At 36.9% G+C, this 16,090-nt stretch overlaps 1 protein-coding gene across 3 annotated transcripts in view; it reads left to right on the top strand.

Moving 5' to 3' along the window:
* FSTL5 (follistatin like 5) overlaps positions 1-16,090 on the top strand; it is an 812,142-nt gene that overhangs the window by 742,923 nt on the left and 53,129 nt on the right. For all 3 annotated transcript variants that reach the window (XM_075544741.1, XM_075544740.1, XM_075544739.1), the window contains 2 exons: positions 1,726-1,833; positions 5,736-5,860. In XM_075544741.1, the coding sequence (XP_075400856.1) occupies positions 1,726-1,833; positions 5,736-5,860 (233 nt within the window). The remainder of the gene's footprint in view (positions 1-1,725; positions 1,834-5,735; positions 5,861-16,090) is intronic.

Here is a 16,090-nt window from a genome sequence, read left to right as displayed (position 1 = left end):
AAACTACTACAGGAAATTCCTATACAAGATGCTAATTCATAAACTAGAAAAAGGTTGAAATTAAGATAGATTAAATAATTTCCTGAGAGTAATGTCGTTTATGGGATTTTGTTTGAATGAATGTTAAAAGATGTAAATTGTAGCAGAATAAACCCACATTGAACATACTCAACATCGTACAAAAAACAAACAAATGAAAACTCTGTTGTTCCTTCTGTCTGTTGTTTTGGGTTTCTTATTAAGAAGAGTAAATTAAGTAATCAGTCTACAGAAATACAGCCATATATCAGATTGCTATCTTTTTAGCATTATAATCGAATTCCATATTCATCATTCAAATGGGAAAACAAACTTAAAAGTATAATCATGGTTCTCACTTGTTTTCAACAATAGTTTAAGATGCACATATTAATACATATCTTGAGCTTCTAAGTAGCTCAATTACTTATAATTTGCCCAGTTATTGAATAAACAAACAAACCTTTACAAAAGGTGCATAGAATGACCAAAGAATGAGTCTTTGAATGAAGATGGTGAGTGAACAAATCAGAGGCTATGTTTGACCTCCTCTGGCTATACAATGGAAGAGAATTTAACTCCACAAAAACTCAAGGCCTATTGCCATGGGGCAGAGGTCAGACATGCTCCACCCTACATTTCGCTTTACCTGTTCTGACGTCAACCTTTCCTCCGGCAACACTCAATTTCTGTGCTCTGTTTGACCATTCATTGCAATGGTCTCTCAGAACTCACAGACAAGACTACTGACAATTAAGGGAGAGCAGTGGAGGTTAACAGGTTGCCACTAACCAGGACCAGATAATATTAAGGGTATGGTCAATAGTCCACAGCCCCCAGTAACACCTCTACTCAGTCAGCAGCCTAGTCTTCAGCATATCCACTACCTTGGCCTGTGTCTCTGTGGGTCAGGAAGCCAGCTCAATATTCTGCCTCACAGTTTCAGTGCTGCTTCTCCGTTTTGTCTCTGATCGCCTTGCCTGGTTTTCTAGTTTTGACCAAGTTCCTTTGCTCGGTCCCATAATCACTGTGTCATTGCCCCCTTTGGTTCCTCAGGTTTTGACCTCTGCAGCTTAGCTCTCAAACATGTTTCACTAGTGTATCTTCCTCTTGGATGGCCCTGGAATTTCTTTCTCACTGCATTGCTTGTCATCTGAGAAGGCTTTGATACACAGATCAATGGCTCTGAATGTGGTGTTGCTTTGTCTTCCAGGTGATCATAGCCCCAAGGAAAATAATGGTGGTAACTTCGTTCACACCCTTCAGAAAGGTGGAGACTCAGAATGTATCCCATTTCAGTCCTGTCCGTAGCATAACAGAGAGCTCCCTCCAAAATGGGATTATAACCATAGGCAAAGGGGCTAGAATTTCTAATACATTATAGAACAGATTATCCCTATAATGCCTGCATTTTTAATTTCGGGAAAAAATGTTTTTATTCTTACTTTCATAGTTATCAATATACATAACAACCAAAATAAAATTAAATGTTACAAAAACCTCGTGCTCAACGTTATAAGGTTAAGTCTAGAAGGGCTATATTAATTGACTGAACCAGATGACGTCTCCATTGAATCAACTGGAATCTTAGACAATTAAATAATTAGCAACATGAGTTTTCAATATGCCATCTAACACCTAGATTCAGACACATTTTTGAATGTCTTAAGCTAATATTTTAATCTGAAAATATAATTTTTATTGCAGGCAGTTAGAACGGATCCTGTCCCTGTTAAATTACACTATGATAAGTCACATGATCAAGTCTGGGTGCTAAGCTGGGGTACATTGGAAAAGACGTCACCAACACTACAGGTATGTACACTTGTGCGCATGTCAGAAAATAATGCTCTTTACACCTTACATAGCTCATGAAATATTTATGACTATTTAACTGATATAATTTTTAAAGACAAAACTCTTAAGGAGTTTGCGGCATGTAACCATAAGTCTCAGAATCTAGCCTCATAACAGATCTCTTTTCCCCTCATTGGATACTATTTTTATCTGATTGCTTCCTCATTTCTAATTTGGTCCTCTGTGGTATGATATTTCTTGAATTTGATTCTCCATTGAAGTTGATTATGGGAGAACTTAGTAGACAAAAGAAAATATGTATGTATTTTCACTTGTGAACACAGCCAAGATTTCTGAAGTTAAAAGTTAGAAAGAAATAAGAGAGACTAGGAAGAAAAATTTACCCTTTTAAATGCTTGCTCCAGTCACCTTGTAATTTTATTGTTACCTTGACTATGATTCTACTTACAAAACCCTAAATGATTAACTGATGGATATTTTAAATAAAAATATTCTGAATGTATCTGTGCACTGATATGTTTAACAGCAAATTTCAATATCTAAAGTTTTAATGTTTCTTAGGTAGTTCCAGAATTGATATATTTAACTTTTAAGTGACAATCTCTAAATTCCTAAAGGTTACTGAAATGTGGGGTGATTCTTTCTGAAGAGAAAATTTTACCCTGAAATTCTATTCCAAAATTCAATAATTATCTCCGTCATTATTCTGAAATGTAAGCAAATATCACTGGAAGATAGCTCCATTGCAAATTGATTGGAAGAGATCCATAGTTGTGCACATTCAAAAGGGAGGTGACTCAACAGAATGCTCAAACAATAGAACACTATCATTGATATAGCAGGCAAGTACATTGAAAAGGAACTGCCAGCCATCCAGGCTGGATTCAGAAGAGGATTTAGCACAAGGGACATCGTTGCTGATGTCACATGGATCTTGGCTCACAGAAGATAATATCAGAAGGACGTTTACTTGGGTCTCATAGACGATGGTATGGCATTAGACAGTGCGGACATTAATAAAGTGAGGATAACCTCAGAAGAATAGGAAATCCAGAACACTTCCTTGTGCGTATAAGCGACATAGGAGTGGGTGTGGTTATTTTATATTTTATCCAGAGGCAGTTGTCTGGACAGACCAAGGGAGTGCTGCATAGATTAAAACCAGGAAAGGTGAGCATCGTGGTTGTATCCTGTCACCATACTTGTTCAATCTGTATGCTGAGAAAATCAGCAGGGAAGCTGAATTATATGCAGAGGAGTGTGGCATCAGGATTGGAGGAAGGCTGAAGAATGACCTATGGTATGCAGATGATACAACCTTGCTCGCTTGAACATTAGGAGGAATTGAAGCATTTGCTAATGAATAGCAAGGAATTTAGCCTTCAGCATGGATTACAACTCAATTATCAGGAAGACCCAAATCTTCACAACTGGACCACTAGGTTGTATTCTGATAAATGGAGAAAAGATTGAAGTTGTCAAGGATTTTGTCTTGCTTGGATCCACAATCAATCCTCATGGAAGCGGCAGTCAAGAAATTAAAAGATGCTTTGCATCAGGCAAATCTGCTACACAAGAACTCTTTACAGTATCAAAGAGCATTAATGTTACTTTGAGGTCTGAGATGCACCTACCTCATGCCATGGCATTCTCCATTTTACCATATCCATGTGAAAGTTGAACACTGCATAAGGAAGAGCGAAGAAGAACTGGTGCATTTGAATTGCGGTAGTGAAGAAGAATATTGAAAGAAAAACAATGCTTTGTGACTTTGATAAAGTAATAAATTCAGCTGAATGGAAATGAAAAAATATATACCAACGAAGGTACATTAAAGCTATGAAAAGTCTAAAAAATAATAATATATATCCTGGCCTGCTAAAAAGGACAAACAGATTTGCACTGGAAGAGGTATGGCCAGAGTGCTCCTTAGAGGTAAGGATGGCAAGACTTAGTCTTGTTTTGCGTATGTTGTCAGGAGAGACCAGCGAAACATGATGGAGACATGCATCATGCATCATGTTTGGTAAAATGGAAGGAGGCAAGGAAAAGAGGAAGGGCCTCATCAAGATGGATTGACAGAGCGCCTGCATGAGTTACTCAGGAACAAGAACAACTGGAGGATGGTGCAGGACGGTGCCCTGTTTCAATCTGTAGTGCACACAGTTGCTATGGGTCACAAGTGTGATAGTTTTTGCTAAGAACTGGTCTTCCTAGTAACATTTTAAAAGTCATAAGGCAATACGTCTCCATCCTTGCTTCCAAGGCACTCTCCCAAGATAGGCTCGGTTGTCTTTCTGGCAATCAGTGATATATTCTATCATCTTTACAAAACCTTACAATTCAAATACATCAGTTCCTCTTTATTTTTTAGTCATTGTCCACCTTGCGTATGTATATGAGGGGATGGAAAATACCATTACTTGAAGCAGATGCACATTAGTCTTCAAAGTGACATTTTGTTTATTAACACTATTAGAATTAGAGAAAAGAAAACTTTATGGAGCTCTGTTGTACTCTTTAACATAAGATTCTCATGGATTGCAGCTTACAAGAACAACAAACAATATCAAGGAAATAAAGTTTGGAGAATTCCCACATTATTATTCCTCTTGTTCTTTATTTAATTCTTGTAGTCATTGCTATAGAAGACTGTCTTGTAAAGTGGTAAAAACTCAAAGATAAATGTCAAATAATACTTTTTAATTTATTAAATGAATGTGGTATGGATAAAATCTGTGTGTGTGTGTGTGTGTGTGTGTGTGTGTGAATTATCTTTCACTGGACCCTTCCTAGTGCATGGTTGTTCTGCATTGATTTTGCAGAGACAAATGACTATTTCTTACCAAAGATTAGGATGTAAATTAATTTTTTTAATTGATGGCTCTACTCCCAGTCACCAGAAAACAGAAAAATAAAGATCTTAACAAAGCACTCTGGGAAAGTAACACGTATAAAACAAATAATATGTATTTTAAGCCACTAAGACTAAGGTTCACTTGTTGTTGTTTTGTTTTGTTCTAACTGAAACAAACATAGCCTATCCTCACATAGACAATCATTAATTCATCTTGAACTAACATGACGATTTTCTCTCGAATGCCATAGACGTGTACCTTTGCAATGAAGAACAACATTTAGAAAAGAAAAGAAAGTAAAAGTGAGCTATTTATTTCTGTCATGAAAGCAATCAAGAAACTCGGTTGTGGAAACTGTTTAACACACAGAATAGTCTAGGAAATGTATTTTAATGACCAAGTATAAAAACGTATTAAAAAAGAAAACAATGGAGTAGGAAGGCCCTAAGAGCAGAATAATGGTTATGCAGTAGATGGAATACCATAAATCAGGAAGGTATGAAAAGTTTCAAGGGAAAACTAATTGGTTTGATGAAAACAAGATATTAGATGTTTAAATGCAGCAATCTTTCAAGTGTAAAATTCAACTGATGTTCGAATCTTACATAAAATATCTGATTAAAACTTATAAATCAGTTATATAATCTAATAGAAGAAAGCATTTAATCAAAGTTTATTAAATGCTGACATATTTTATATGGTGTATTTTAGAGTTTTTGGCAAAAATCTGACAGACGTTCTTTATTAGAGGGGCTTTCACCTCAATTTTTGTAATAATTACTTCATACATTTTATAACTTTATAATATGTCCACACATTTTAATCATCAATTCTTTAGAAAACTTTGATAATATTTTTAAGAAAAATGTTCGTGTATTACAAATAAAAAATAATTGTAGGATTGTAATATGGTTCATGATATACACATTTTAAGGCTGTTTAATAGAGAGCTTTGGGAAACACCTCCAAAAGTGATCGACGTTATGTGATTTCTAATGATTCGTGATTTGTAGAGATCTATAACACAGGTGTTGTGTTTAGGTAATTACGCTGGCCAGTGGGAATGTGCCTCACCACACGATCCACACACAACCCGTGGGAAAGCAATTCGACAGAGTGGATGATTTTTTCATTCCCACCACCACACTTATCATCACCCACATGAGGTAAGTGCTAAGATGACCTGTCAACAGTTCCAATTGTTTCGATTTGAGAAATTACATGAAAGCATAATGATTTTACTGACAAAGCCAATGTACATCTATGGAAGCGTAGGGCTCCGTTTTGTCTCATCTTGTAATTCACAAGTGAGGTAGAAGGATCAAGATCAACAGTATAAGGAGTCCCTCAAGGGAGAGATCAGAGGTGTCTCTAACCTCTAACCAGTTTTGCACATTTCGGACATCAATAGTCCTTCCATCAATACTCTCCACTTTTCCACTGAGCTTGAGAATTCATTGCAATGACCGCAGAACTTATAGGTCATACTCACAATCATGGAATTTATTAGGGAAGTAACAGATTATATATGGTTCAGGATCAGAAACGACTGAGAATGCCTCTCTTCAATCAGCAAAGCCTCTTCCCAACAGTACATTCCAGTATACCTCTTTCTAGCCCTCAATCCTTCTGCCCTAAGGGCCCTTGGCCCTGATCAAGCAAGTATTAGCTGCTCCCACAAGTACCAGCACGCCTTCTGGCCCAAATCAATAATTGCTGTGCTCTCAGGGGATGGCATTCCACCACCCTATCTATTTCTGGACCGTTGTTTCTGCTCCCTCTGCTACCACCACTTTTCTTCCATGATTCCTCGCCATCTTCGACCTCGGATGTCACGGATCTCTTCTACTTGGATTTCAGTGGTTATGGTAGGTATCCAGGTTCAAAGAATGAACGAATACCCTCCCCCCCCCCAGCTCTTCTTGTTTAGTGGATTAGAGACACCCCTCCCACTTCAGTGATAACTCTCTTTAAGCCTTGCAGGAGGACAAACTTCACTAATCATCCATTTAGGGTTCAGTCCACTTTATTTGCATGATCCCATCTCCACACTATTGCCATGTATAGGCTCCTTGCAACCTATCCATTGTACTTAGTGGGGCTCAAGCTGGTCACATTTCCAGAGCCCTTACCAATCATTTCAAGGAGTCCTGTGGCGTAGTGGATTAGTGTTGGACCACGCACATCAAACCACCGCATGAGGCTCTCTGCTCTCATAAAGATTTACGGTCTAGGAAACCCACAGGGGCCTTTACACTTTGTCCCATAGAGTCACGATGCATCAAAATCAATTGGATGGCAGAGTTGGTTTGGATACTTTTTGTTGCCTAGTTATTTGATAAGAGCTAAAAACACTAGTTACAAAGATTATAGAGCCACATTACGTGATTCATTGCCATGTACATTTGTTTGTTGAAGCTTCAGTTTATCAATCGAGTATTTTTTTCCGGATGAATTTTGTCAATGTGCTCAGTAGAACAGCATATTTCTCCATTTGCCTAATAGAAAGGGGGGTGTCTAAAGATGCAATTGTGTTTCATATCAATTCAACAGCTAATGTTTTTGTGAATTCCCAGTGGAGTTCTTCATATTAGACTCTATAAATACTGATGTTTTTTAAATGGTGTCTTAAAGTGAGAGGGTATTCACAAGACAGTTTTATGGCTTTAGTATATACATTTATCCCTTGTGTTATTTAACTATCCTAAGTAAACTTAGACCCTATTAAATTTGACACAATTTTATTAAGAAATATAGTGTGTTGAAAACAAATGTTTAAGGTTTGCATTTTATTGTTGAGAAAGTTTTGGCTTTTTCCATTTCTCCATATATTTACCCCCAAAAAAGTGACAAAGGCAATATGATGATGTACATGTTACCCTGCTAATCACAAGGCAAGTGTTCAAAAATACCTGCGGGAGAAAGATGGGGCGCGCCACTCCTATAAAGAGTTACAGTCTCAGAAATTCCAAGGGGCTGTTTTCTCTTGTTCCATATGGTCACTATAGGTTGGCATAGATTCAATGGCAGAGAGTTTGGTTTTTTTAAGTGCTATACCTATACATTCTATTTTAATTTTTTTGGCATTTTTTAAAGATTTCTTTGCAATGACACACCTTATTTTAGACAAAGTAATGTTTTATAATGTTCCTCAAGTTAAATTCAAAGAAGAAAATAATCTAGGTATGTAATTTATGTAGTTATTTGAGCCTTAGCTATAGTTGTTTTTTTTTTGGTTTGTTTTTGATTTTTGCTAAAACACAGCGAAAGATGTGGCGACATGCTACCACAAAGATTTATCCCTTGGAAACTGTATGAGGCAGTTCTCCCATGTCCTGTAGGATTTCTGTAAGTCAGAATCAACTCGAGAGCAGCGGGATACATACTCAAATGAAAATCATATTGTCCAATAAAAGGGACTTGAAAATTCAGTATTCTGTTGAAAAATAATTAAAAATAAAAAGATACATTAAAAAATCAAGTTGTACTTGAAAGTCCAGGGTACCATATGCTATTCCTTCTTCTTAGCCAAAATTTTAGTGTATTTGTCAAAAAACAGCAATGATGTTAGGAATAGCCATAGCTTAGTCCGCAGAAAAGTGATGAAAAATATGATACCTTGTTAGAATGGTTACATGTTCCTTTGACAAATAGCTAGCTCTTGGAAGTGCAGAATAGGTGCAAACTATTTACATCTGCATAATGATTCTGAGGTTCTGACGATAATGATTGAAAATCTGCGAAATTCATGTGTGAGCAAAAATGGGGACAAAATCACAAAATGGGAACTAAGATGGCAACAAGTGTATGCTTACCAGATGAGTATAAACTTTCATTTAATTTTCATTGTGTTTATGATTTTAAAATCGTCTTGTAATTTTCGATAATTATTGTGAAGTTGTTGACAAATTGTTACTAGTCAATAAATATATATGCAACGTTAGCTTTTATTTATTTCCTTCTTATTCACTATTACGGTGATGTCTGTACTTTTCTTGTGTTCACTTATTCTTTTGTAAAAAGCAAGATATGATTTGTTTCTGTTTCAGAGTTTATGCCAGGGTGAAGGGCCCTGGAGGTGCTAGGGGATAAACTCTGGGCTGCTCCCACAATGTCAGTTCAAAACTTCTGTAGGACAATGATGAGGCTGTCTTCTCCCATAGAAACGTAGTCTCAGAAACCTTAGAAGGGGTCGTATGAGTCAGGATCTACTCATTGATGGGGCTTATACTACTATTAATCCCTGGGGGATACAGCTTGTTAAGTGCTTGGTACTAACTGGGAGTTTGGCATTTCCAACCTACCTTAAGGTGTCTCAGAATTAAGGCCTGGTGAGCTGCTGTTGAAAGACACATCTTTGAAAACCCTATAGAGCAGCTCTATGTGTCACAATTGAGGTTTTAGGGACTTTAATGGACTTAATGGCAACTTTGACTGCAACAACAATATGACACTGTTTGTGTTCCCATCTCACTGACATCAAGTCAGTTCCAACTCACAGGCACCCAGTAGGACAAAGTAGAACTGCTCAATAGATATTTTAAGACTATAAATCTTTATGGAAACAGACAATCTAATCCGAAGATTTACTGATTGACTTGAACCACCAACCTTGTGGGTAACACCCAATGTTTAACCCACAGTGCCACCACAGCTCCCAATTAGAGCTGTTATTTTTAGGTGCCATCCAGTTTCTTCCCACCCATAGCAATCAGAACAAAACAGTTCCCTGTGGTCCTTCGCCATCCTCGCTGTGGCTTCTTGAGTCTATGTTAGCAGCCACTGTGTCAATCCATTTTGTTAGAGTTACTAGTATGTAATTTCTTAATATTCCCACAACATGTACATTATGGTTATGTTAAATTAGCTACCAGAGATAAGAGTAGATTTTCTGATACTTCTCTGTAATTCTGTGTGCACATCCTTGATATATTTTATGACATAGTATCTGATTTAGAATCTGAGTGTTTCTAATGTAGATATATTTGCAGCTAATAAATAATAACATCCGCATAATATAAATATAATAAAATATATTTTAATTATAATTATCAATTGCTAGGTACTTGATATATTTCATATAGGAAAGTTTAAAAAGTGCTACATTATACCCTAAACCAAATTATACAGCACTTGATAGATGCATGTATTTTCTATGCATTGAGTTTCTCAGTCTCTAATATCAAACTGGTAACATAGCAAATGCTACACCAAGAAATGATGGATTGTGGATAAACAGCAATAATAAGAATTTAAATATTCGATCAGACAGATGTAATCCTGACTTCAATACTCCCGTACATCATTGGCTATTGTGACCTAACCCAACTTACTTTATTTCTGCCTGAGGACTGGACTTAATGTCTGAAGAGTAATTTTCCAAATAACATTTATTACAAAGAATGTTTATAATCAGCCCTGTGATTAATGAGCATTTTATTAAGATCTCCATTTCTGCACTCAATTTATTAAACTTTAAAAATAATCAATTTTGTAAAATAAATCAGAACTGAAGAACTTAAGTATACCAAAATACCTTTCTAATAAGAAATAACACTTATACTTAAGAAATCAAATCAATCTTCATAAGATTAATCTGTTCATTTTCTAAATATTTTTAAATACTCGGTACTTTAAAAAAAATTTTAAGAGACTAAATTGGTTTCTTCTTTGCTTCAGGGATTTTAACTTCCAATACGAATGAATAATTTCAAAGTATCTGAGCATCTTTTTCTTTAAGATCTTGAGTTTTGTTTCCAAATGTTCTCCCACACTGTATAGGACCTTTTAAAAGGATCCCCGTAAGAGACGTGGTTGTGGTAGTGAGCCAGTCGGGCCCTTAGTGTCCCTTCAGGTCTGGAAATGATCTCATTCTGTGGCTCACTTTTTAGCAAACTATTGACATGTGTGTAAAAAACAATAACTCTAGGGAGACATAATGAACACTAGAATAATCAGCCATTGAAAATAAAAAGGACATATTTCAGAAAGGTTAGGAAAAAGAGGAGGAAAAGCAGGAAGCACAGGGAGGAAGTGCGTTAAGGGACGTTAACATGGTGATGACTGCAGTCAATGATAAAGCAAAGTGTGTGTCAATTGGCAAATGGCAAACAGACTTCTTATATAAGTCTAACCTCAACTCACAGTAAACAGTTAAAAAAATAAAAATTTTTGAGGGTCTGGTCAAGACTACCTTTTTTCTAATCTGAATTCCATTGCATACCCTGTGGAATACAGACGATGGCTTGAACACATTCTGCTATTTTTTCCTAAAGAAGAGTACATTAGTGAACATATATCTTTCTACATGTGAGTTCTGAAAACATGCAGATTTCAGCATGGGGATAAATGAGATCCTCAGTGCTATTGCATGCTAGAGTAAATCTAAACCAAATGTTGATTTCTGGTTACTGGACCAGGTTTGTGTGCTCTGCTTAATCTTTCTTGTAATTGAGTGCTGATCTAGCAGATAATGCAGACAATATTCCAAACAGTACTAAATATCTTTAAGACAGTATGCCCAAGTGTGTATACTTTCAGTTGAATCAAAATAAGAGTTGGTGGAAGTAGAGATGTTTGGTGCAAAGATACATATAAAACCTAACTTATTTCTATGAAGTTGATTCTGACTCATAATGAATACAAGTATACACATGATTTTTCAAATGTATTCCTTAATATTGTTATTATAGAAACTAATGATGCATTTTCTAATTTTTATTAAGTATGTTTTCATAAATAAGTTTTAGAAATTGTTTTCATTTGTTTCAACATGCTTTCTATTCAAATAAATATGAAATAATATAACAACACTGTCAAGTTCAATTGAAATTATGCTCTAGTTCGGTGGTTCTCCACCTTCCTAATACCACGACCCTTTAATACAGTTCCTCATGTTGTGGTGACCCCAACCATAACATTATTTTTGTTGCTACTACATACCTGTAATTTTGCTACTGAATTGGGTGACCCTATGAAAGGGTCATTCGACCCCACAAAGAGTCGTATGAGAAATTTTCATGACCTAGTTAATCTGTGGGGGATTAAATAATGATTTGATTTGTATCAGGTTTTTTTAAAAAAAAATCTTAGAAATTAGTTTTTATTTTTAGGTAACTCTTCCTTCAGTGTCTGTCAGACATCAACATAACTAACCTACATGGAGAGCAGGCATTCACAGAGCTCATTGTTTTTATATTTGCATGAGTCTACAGGCCATTTGCACCATTCCAATCATTTATAGTTATGCATATTTTCTGGACAGGGACTACTGGAATTTGCGTACAATTAAAAAATTTTAAAGGTTCCACAATGAGTTACCATGTTATGATAGGTTTGTTTGGTTTTGTGTCTTATTAAAACTGCCTAAAATGGTGAGGATAAACATTAAAAGAATGAGAATAATAATAAGTAACAGAAATAAAAAAACTTATTGATGAAACTTTTACATGGGAAACTGTTTAATAATTAATAAAATTTAATAATTCTTCTAAGAATACTTTTTTTTAGTAATGTAGGATCTAAAGTGAGAAGTACACAGGGCTAGAAGGGGAAGATGTGATAAAACTTAATATAAGATGGCAGAATGTCAAAGAATATAATGTACAACAAAGCCAAAATGAGCAAAAATTTTCCTTAGAACTTCTGACTTCTCCTTTGTGAGAATATGCTGAAAGTTAAGGAACAGAATAAGGGAAAGGTAATCAATCTCACCTTGATTAAAAGGCACAGCTTTTGACTGTTTTTGAATTTCCCCTGAGTGAATGATTACCTTTCATGTAATTGAAAACAGGTGCTACTTTATGAAAAGAACATTTCATTTTCTGGAAAATAAGACAAAATAAAAATTCCTTATGGCCTATTACAAATATATTTACATTCTGTCCTTCAGAACACCTGCAAAGCAAACTTTGTCCCTTCTACCCCTCTTACTTTTTCATGATATGGTTTATCTAGGTAAGCAAGTAATTATGTGATGATTCACAATCTTTTGAAATTTTCCAAGAAACTAGGAAGCAATTAAAAAGTAAATTATTTTAAGGAAACATTCCATCAAACCTCAAAACAACTAAACCCCCCAAAGCATAGACTCTTACATACTTCCTGGCATTCTAGCCAAGTAGAGTGCACCCAGAGACGGGTCTAACCCAGGCTAGCCCAGATATGGCACTGCTGGTTAGCACGGAGGGCAGGACTAGCACCTGCCAGAATCGGAATATTGTGTCATATTTATTTCCTCCAGGATTGTCCGACAATCAGACAATGAAAGTGACAATTTAGGTGATTCTATTTGAGATGCATTGAAAGACTTGCCACCCTGAAAGGTTCTCCAAATTCCGATCATATGACCTAGAATTATAAACCAACACTCCCATGTATTTAGTGATCTTTTGCTGAGAAATCTGTTTTATGACCTAGAATTATAAACCAACACTTCCATTTACTTAGCGATCTTTTGCTGAGAAATCTGTTTTATTTCCTCCTATTTCTTGCACAGAAGATTGATCATTTAGAATAGTAGTATCTTTAGTATTATCATTGCTCTTTATGAGCTGATTAGTTTAATTATGCAGTCTCTGAAAATTAATATCCGTGCTCAGGATGAGTGTCTGTGTGCATGTTTGAACATGCGCTCTAAACGTAATAAATGAGTACTTTGAAGTAGTAAGAGAGACTGTAAGTTCTAGTAAGCATGAACATGAGATCTTGAAAGCCCCAAACACTTACATAAAAACATGAAAATACAAGTTCTCACACCCAGCTCTTCTTTGGAACTTTACCTATTAAACACCAACCAAAAATTGGATGGTGTTCCATAAGCTTCTCAATCCAAACCCTTAAGATGATATTGATCTTGATTAAATAGCTCAGATTGGGTAGCTGAGGAAATCCACGGGGTGTGGATCCGTTTTCAATTGGATTATTTTTCAATTTGGAAGAACGCAAAGGGCTAGCTGGAAGGCACTTTTTTAGGGTCCTCAAGAGCCCATGGAGTGCAGCGGGTATAAGAATATTTGTCATGAAATAGACAGTAAGAGGCTAATGACTAGCTCTGTTTCAGCCTGGCCATAATCCCTTCACAGCCAAGAGCTGTGGGTCTACTGCAAGTGATTACACTGAAATAGAAGTAGCAGACACTGCTCGTGCAGTTGTGTGGAGAACCCTTCAGCACTCCCACTCAGTTATAAATTATAGCCAAGAAATGATTAAGAAGGGATTGGGTATGATCTATGTATCCTTAGAGTTTCTCCAAGGGAAAAATAAATATTCTATGAAAGTGACAGTGAAAGTAAAGTATATCATTCTCCTTCCATATTTTAACAAATGTGTTAAGGCAAAATTATTTTTATGGCTGGTCATATATCCAAAAATCCTACACTTGTAACTTGATTCATAGATAGACAAAGTGCATGGAGATACAATTGAGGAAAGGTGTTTTTATTGTTGTTTTTTTTTTAGTTTCTGCAACACTTGCACATCAGAAATAGAAACTGTAAGTTAAATGACGTTTAGGAAAGATACATTTGTGGAATGACAAGCAATAGTTAAAGCTGTTTTCAAAACATGGTACTTGGATAAAGAGATCTCACAAAGGTCAAAATTCAATTGTGTAGATTTGTTTCCTTTTTAACTCTGCTAAACCTTATCAGAGGAACCCTAGTGGTATCATGGTTACATTTTGGTTTGTTAACCCTCAAGGTCGGTGGTTTGAAACCATGAGCTGCTCCTCAGGAGGAAGCCGGCTGTCTATTCCTGTAGAGAGTTAGAGTCTTGCAAAGCCACAAGGGGCACTGTCCTATTTGGTTCTATGAGTCAGCATCAGCTGGAGGGCACTGAGTTTGGTTTGGAACGCTACAAAGGATCACTGGTTAGTACTCAGCTGCTAACTGAAAGGTCTTAAGTTCAAACCCACAGCAAGGCTCCAAGAGAAAGCTGTAGCCATCTGTCTTCCTAGAGCCCACAGTAAAGGAAACACTTGATGGAGTAACCGTGTAGGGGCAGTTTCGATTGTGTTCTACAGCACTACTGTACATCAAAATAGACTAAATGACACACACACACACAAGACAGCAATGTGAGAGGAAAATACAAACCTGAAATAATATACCAGATATCAGAATTCTGATTGTGAAGACTTTCTCAAATTGTGACTAGCTGAGCATCGGTACTTCTGAAACTCGTACCTTTCCTTTCCCCAGCTCCCCTTCTGGTTTTCACAACCCACCTCACCCCCAGCCGAGCACGTGGGCACACACAAAGCACACATGTGCAGACAAATACACCAAGATCGGCAAGTCATGAGTTTGCCACGTGTGCTTTCAGCTCTAGGAGAGGAACCTTCGTGATGGGATGGGTGAAAGCACTAGATTGCTAGTCTTAAGGCCAGCAGTTCAAAAGCATGAACTGCTCCGCCGAACTATGAGGCTGCCTGCTTCCATAACGATTTGCCGTCTCAGAAAACAAATGTGATTTGACGGCAGTGGGGTTAGGGTCTTTTGAAGCGGAGAAGTCCTGAGAGCGCTGTAGGGTAAGTATTGAAAAATAACTGCAGTGTTGGCAGCTCAAAACCATCAACCAATCAGGAAAAAGAGGGGCGTCTCGTGTAAAGATTTATGTCCCGTGGAGCTACGGAAAGTCACTAGAAGTCTGAGGGGCTGGGTGGCCACGAGTTCTGGAGAATGTAATAAACGCCTCCAAAGAGCTACATTCTACAGCATTTCTTTCTTTCTTTTTAAAATCGTTTTATTAGGGGCTCATACAACTCTATCACAATCCATACATAAATCGTGTCGAGCACATTTGTACATACATTGCCCTCATCATTCTCAAAACATTTGCTCTCCACTTAAGCCCCTGGCATCAGCTTCTCATTTTTCCCCTCCCTCCCCGCTCCCCACTCCCTCATGAACCCTTGACAATTTATGAATAATTATTTTTGTCATATCTTATACTGTCCGACATCTCCCTTCACCCACTTTTCTGTTGTCCATCCCCCGTGAAGGAGGTCACATGTAGATCCTTGTAATCGGTTCCCCTTTTCCTATCCAGCCTCCCTCCACCCTCCCTACTCCCTCACCCCCTCGTATTGCCACTCTCACCACTGGTCCTGAAGGGATCGTCCGCCCTGGATTCCCTGTGTTTCTAGTTCCTATCTGTACCAGTGTACATCCTCTGGTCTAGCCGGACTTGCAAGGTAGAATTGGGAGGCCAATGAAGCACTCATATTACATAATTTAGGAACACTTTACATTGCAAAATCAAGGCTTCAGTTTTATTATGCAGAGTAAAAGAACTTTCTTTCAGATATCCCTATGCTACCTCATCAAAGTTTTTAGTTCAACATAAATGTTTGCATTTTTAAAGACTCCTTATACTCTAGAACTGTAATATATGTT

Source organism: Tenrec ecaudatus, chromosome 3 (genome assembly GCF_050624435.1).
Source record: "Tenrec ecaudatus isolate mTenEca1 chromosome 3, mTenEca1.hap1, whole genome shotgun sequence".
Lineage (NCBI taxonomy): Eukaryota > Metazoa > Chordata > Mammalia > Afrosoricida > Tenrecidae > Tenrec > Tenrec ecaudatus.
This window is presented reverse-complemented; position numbering and strand designations above follow the sequence as displayed.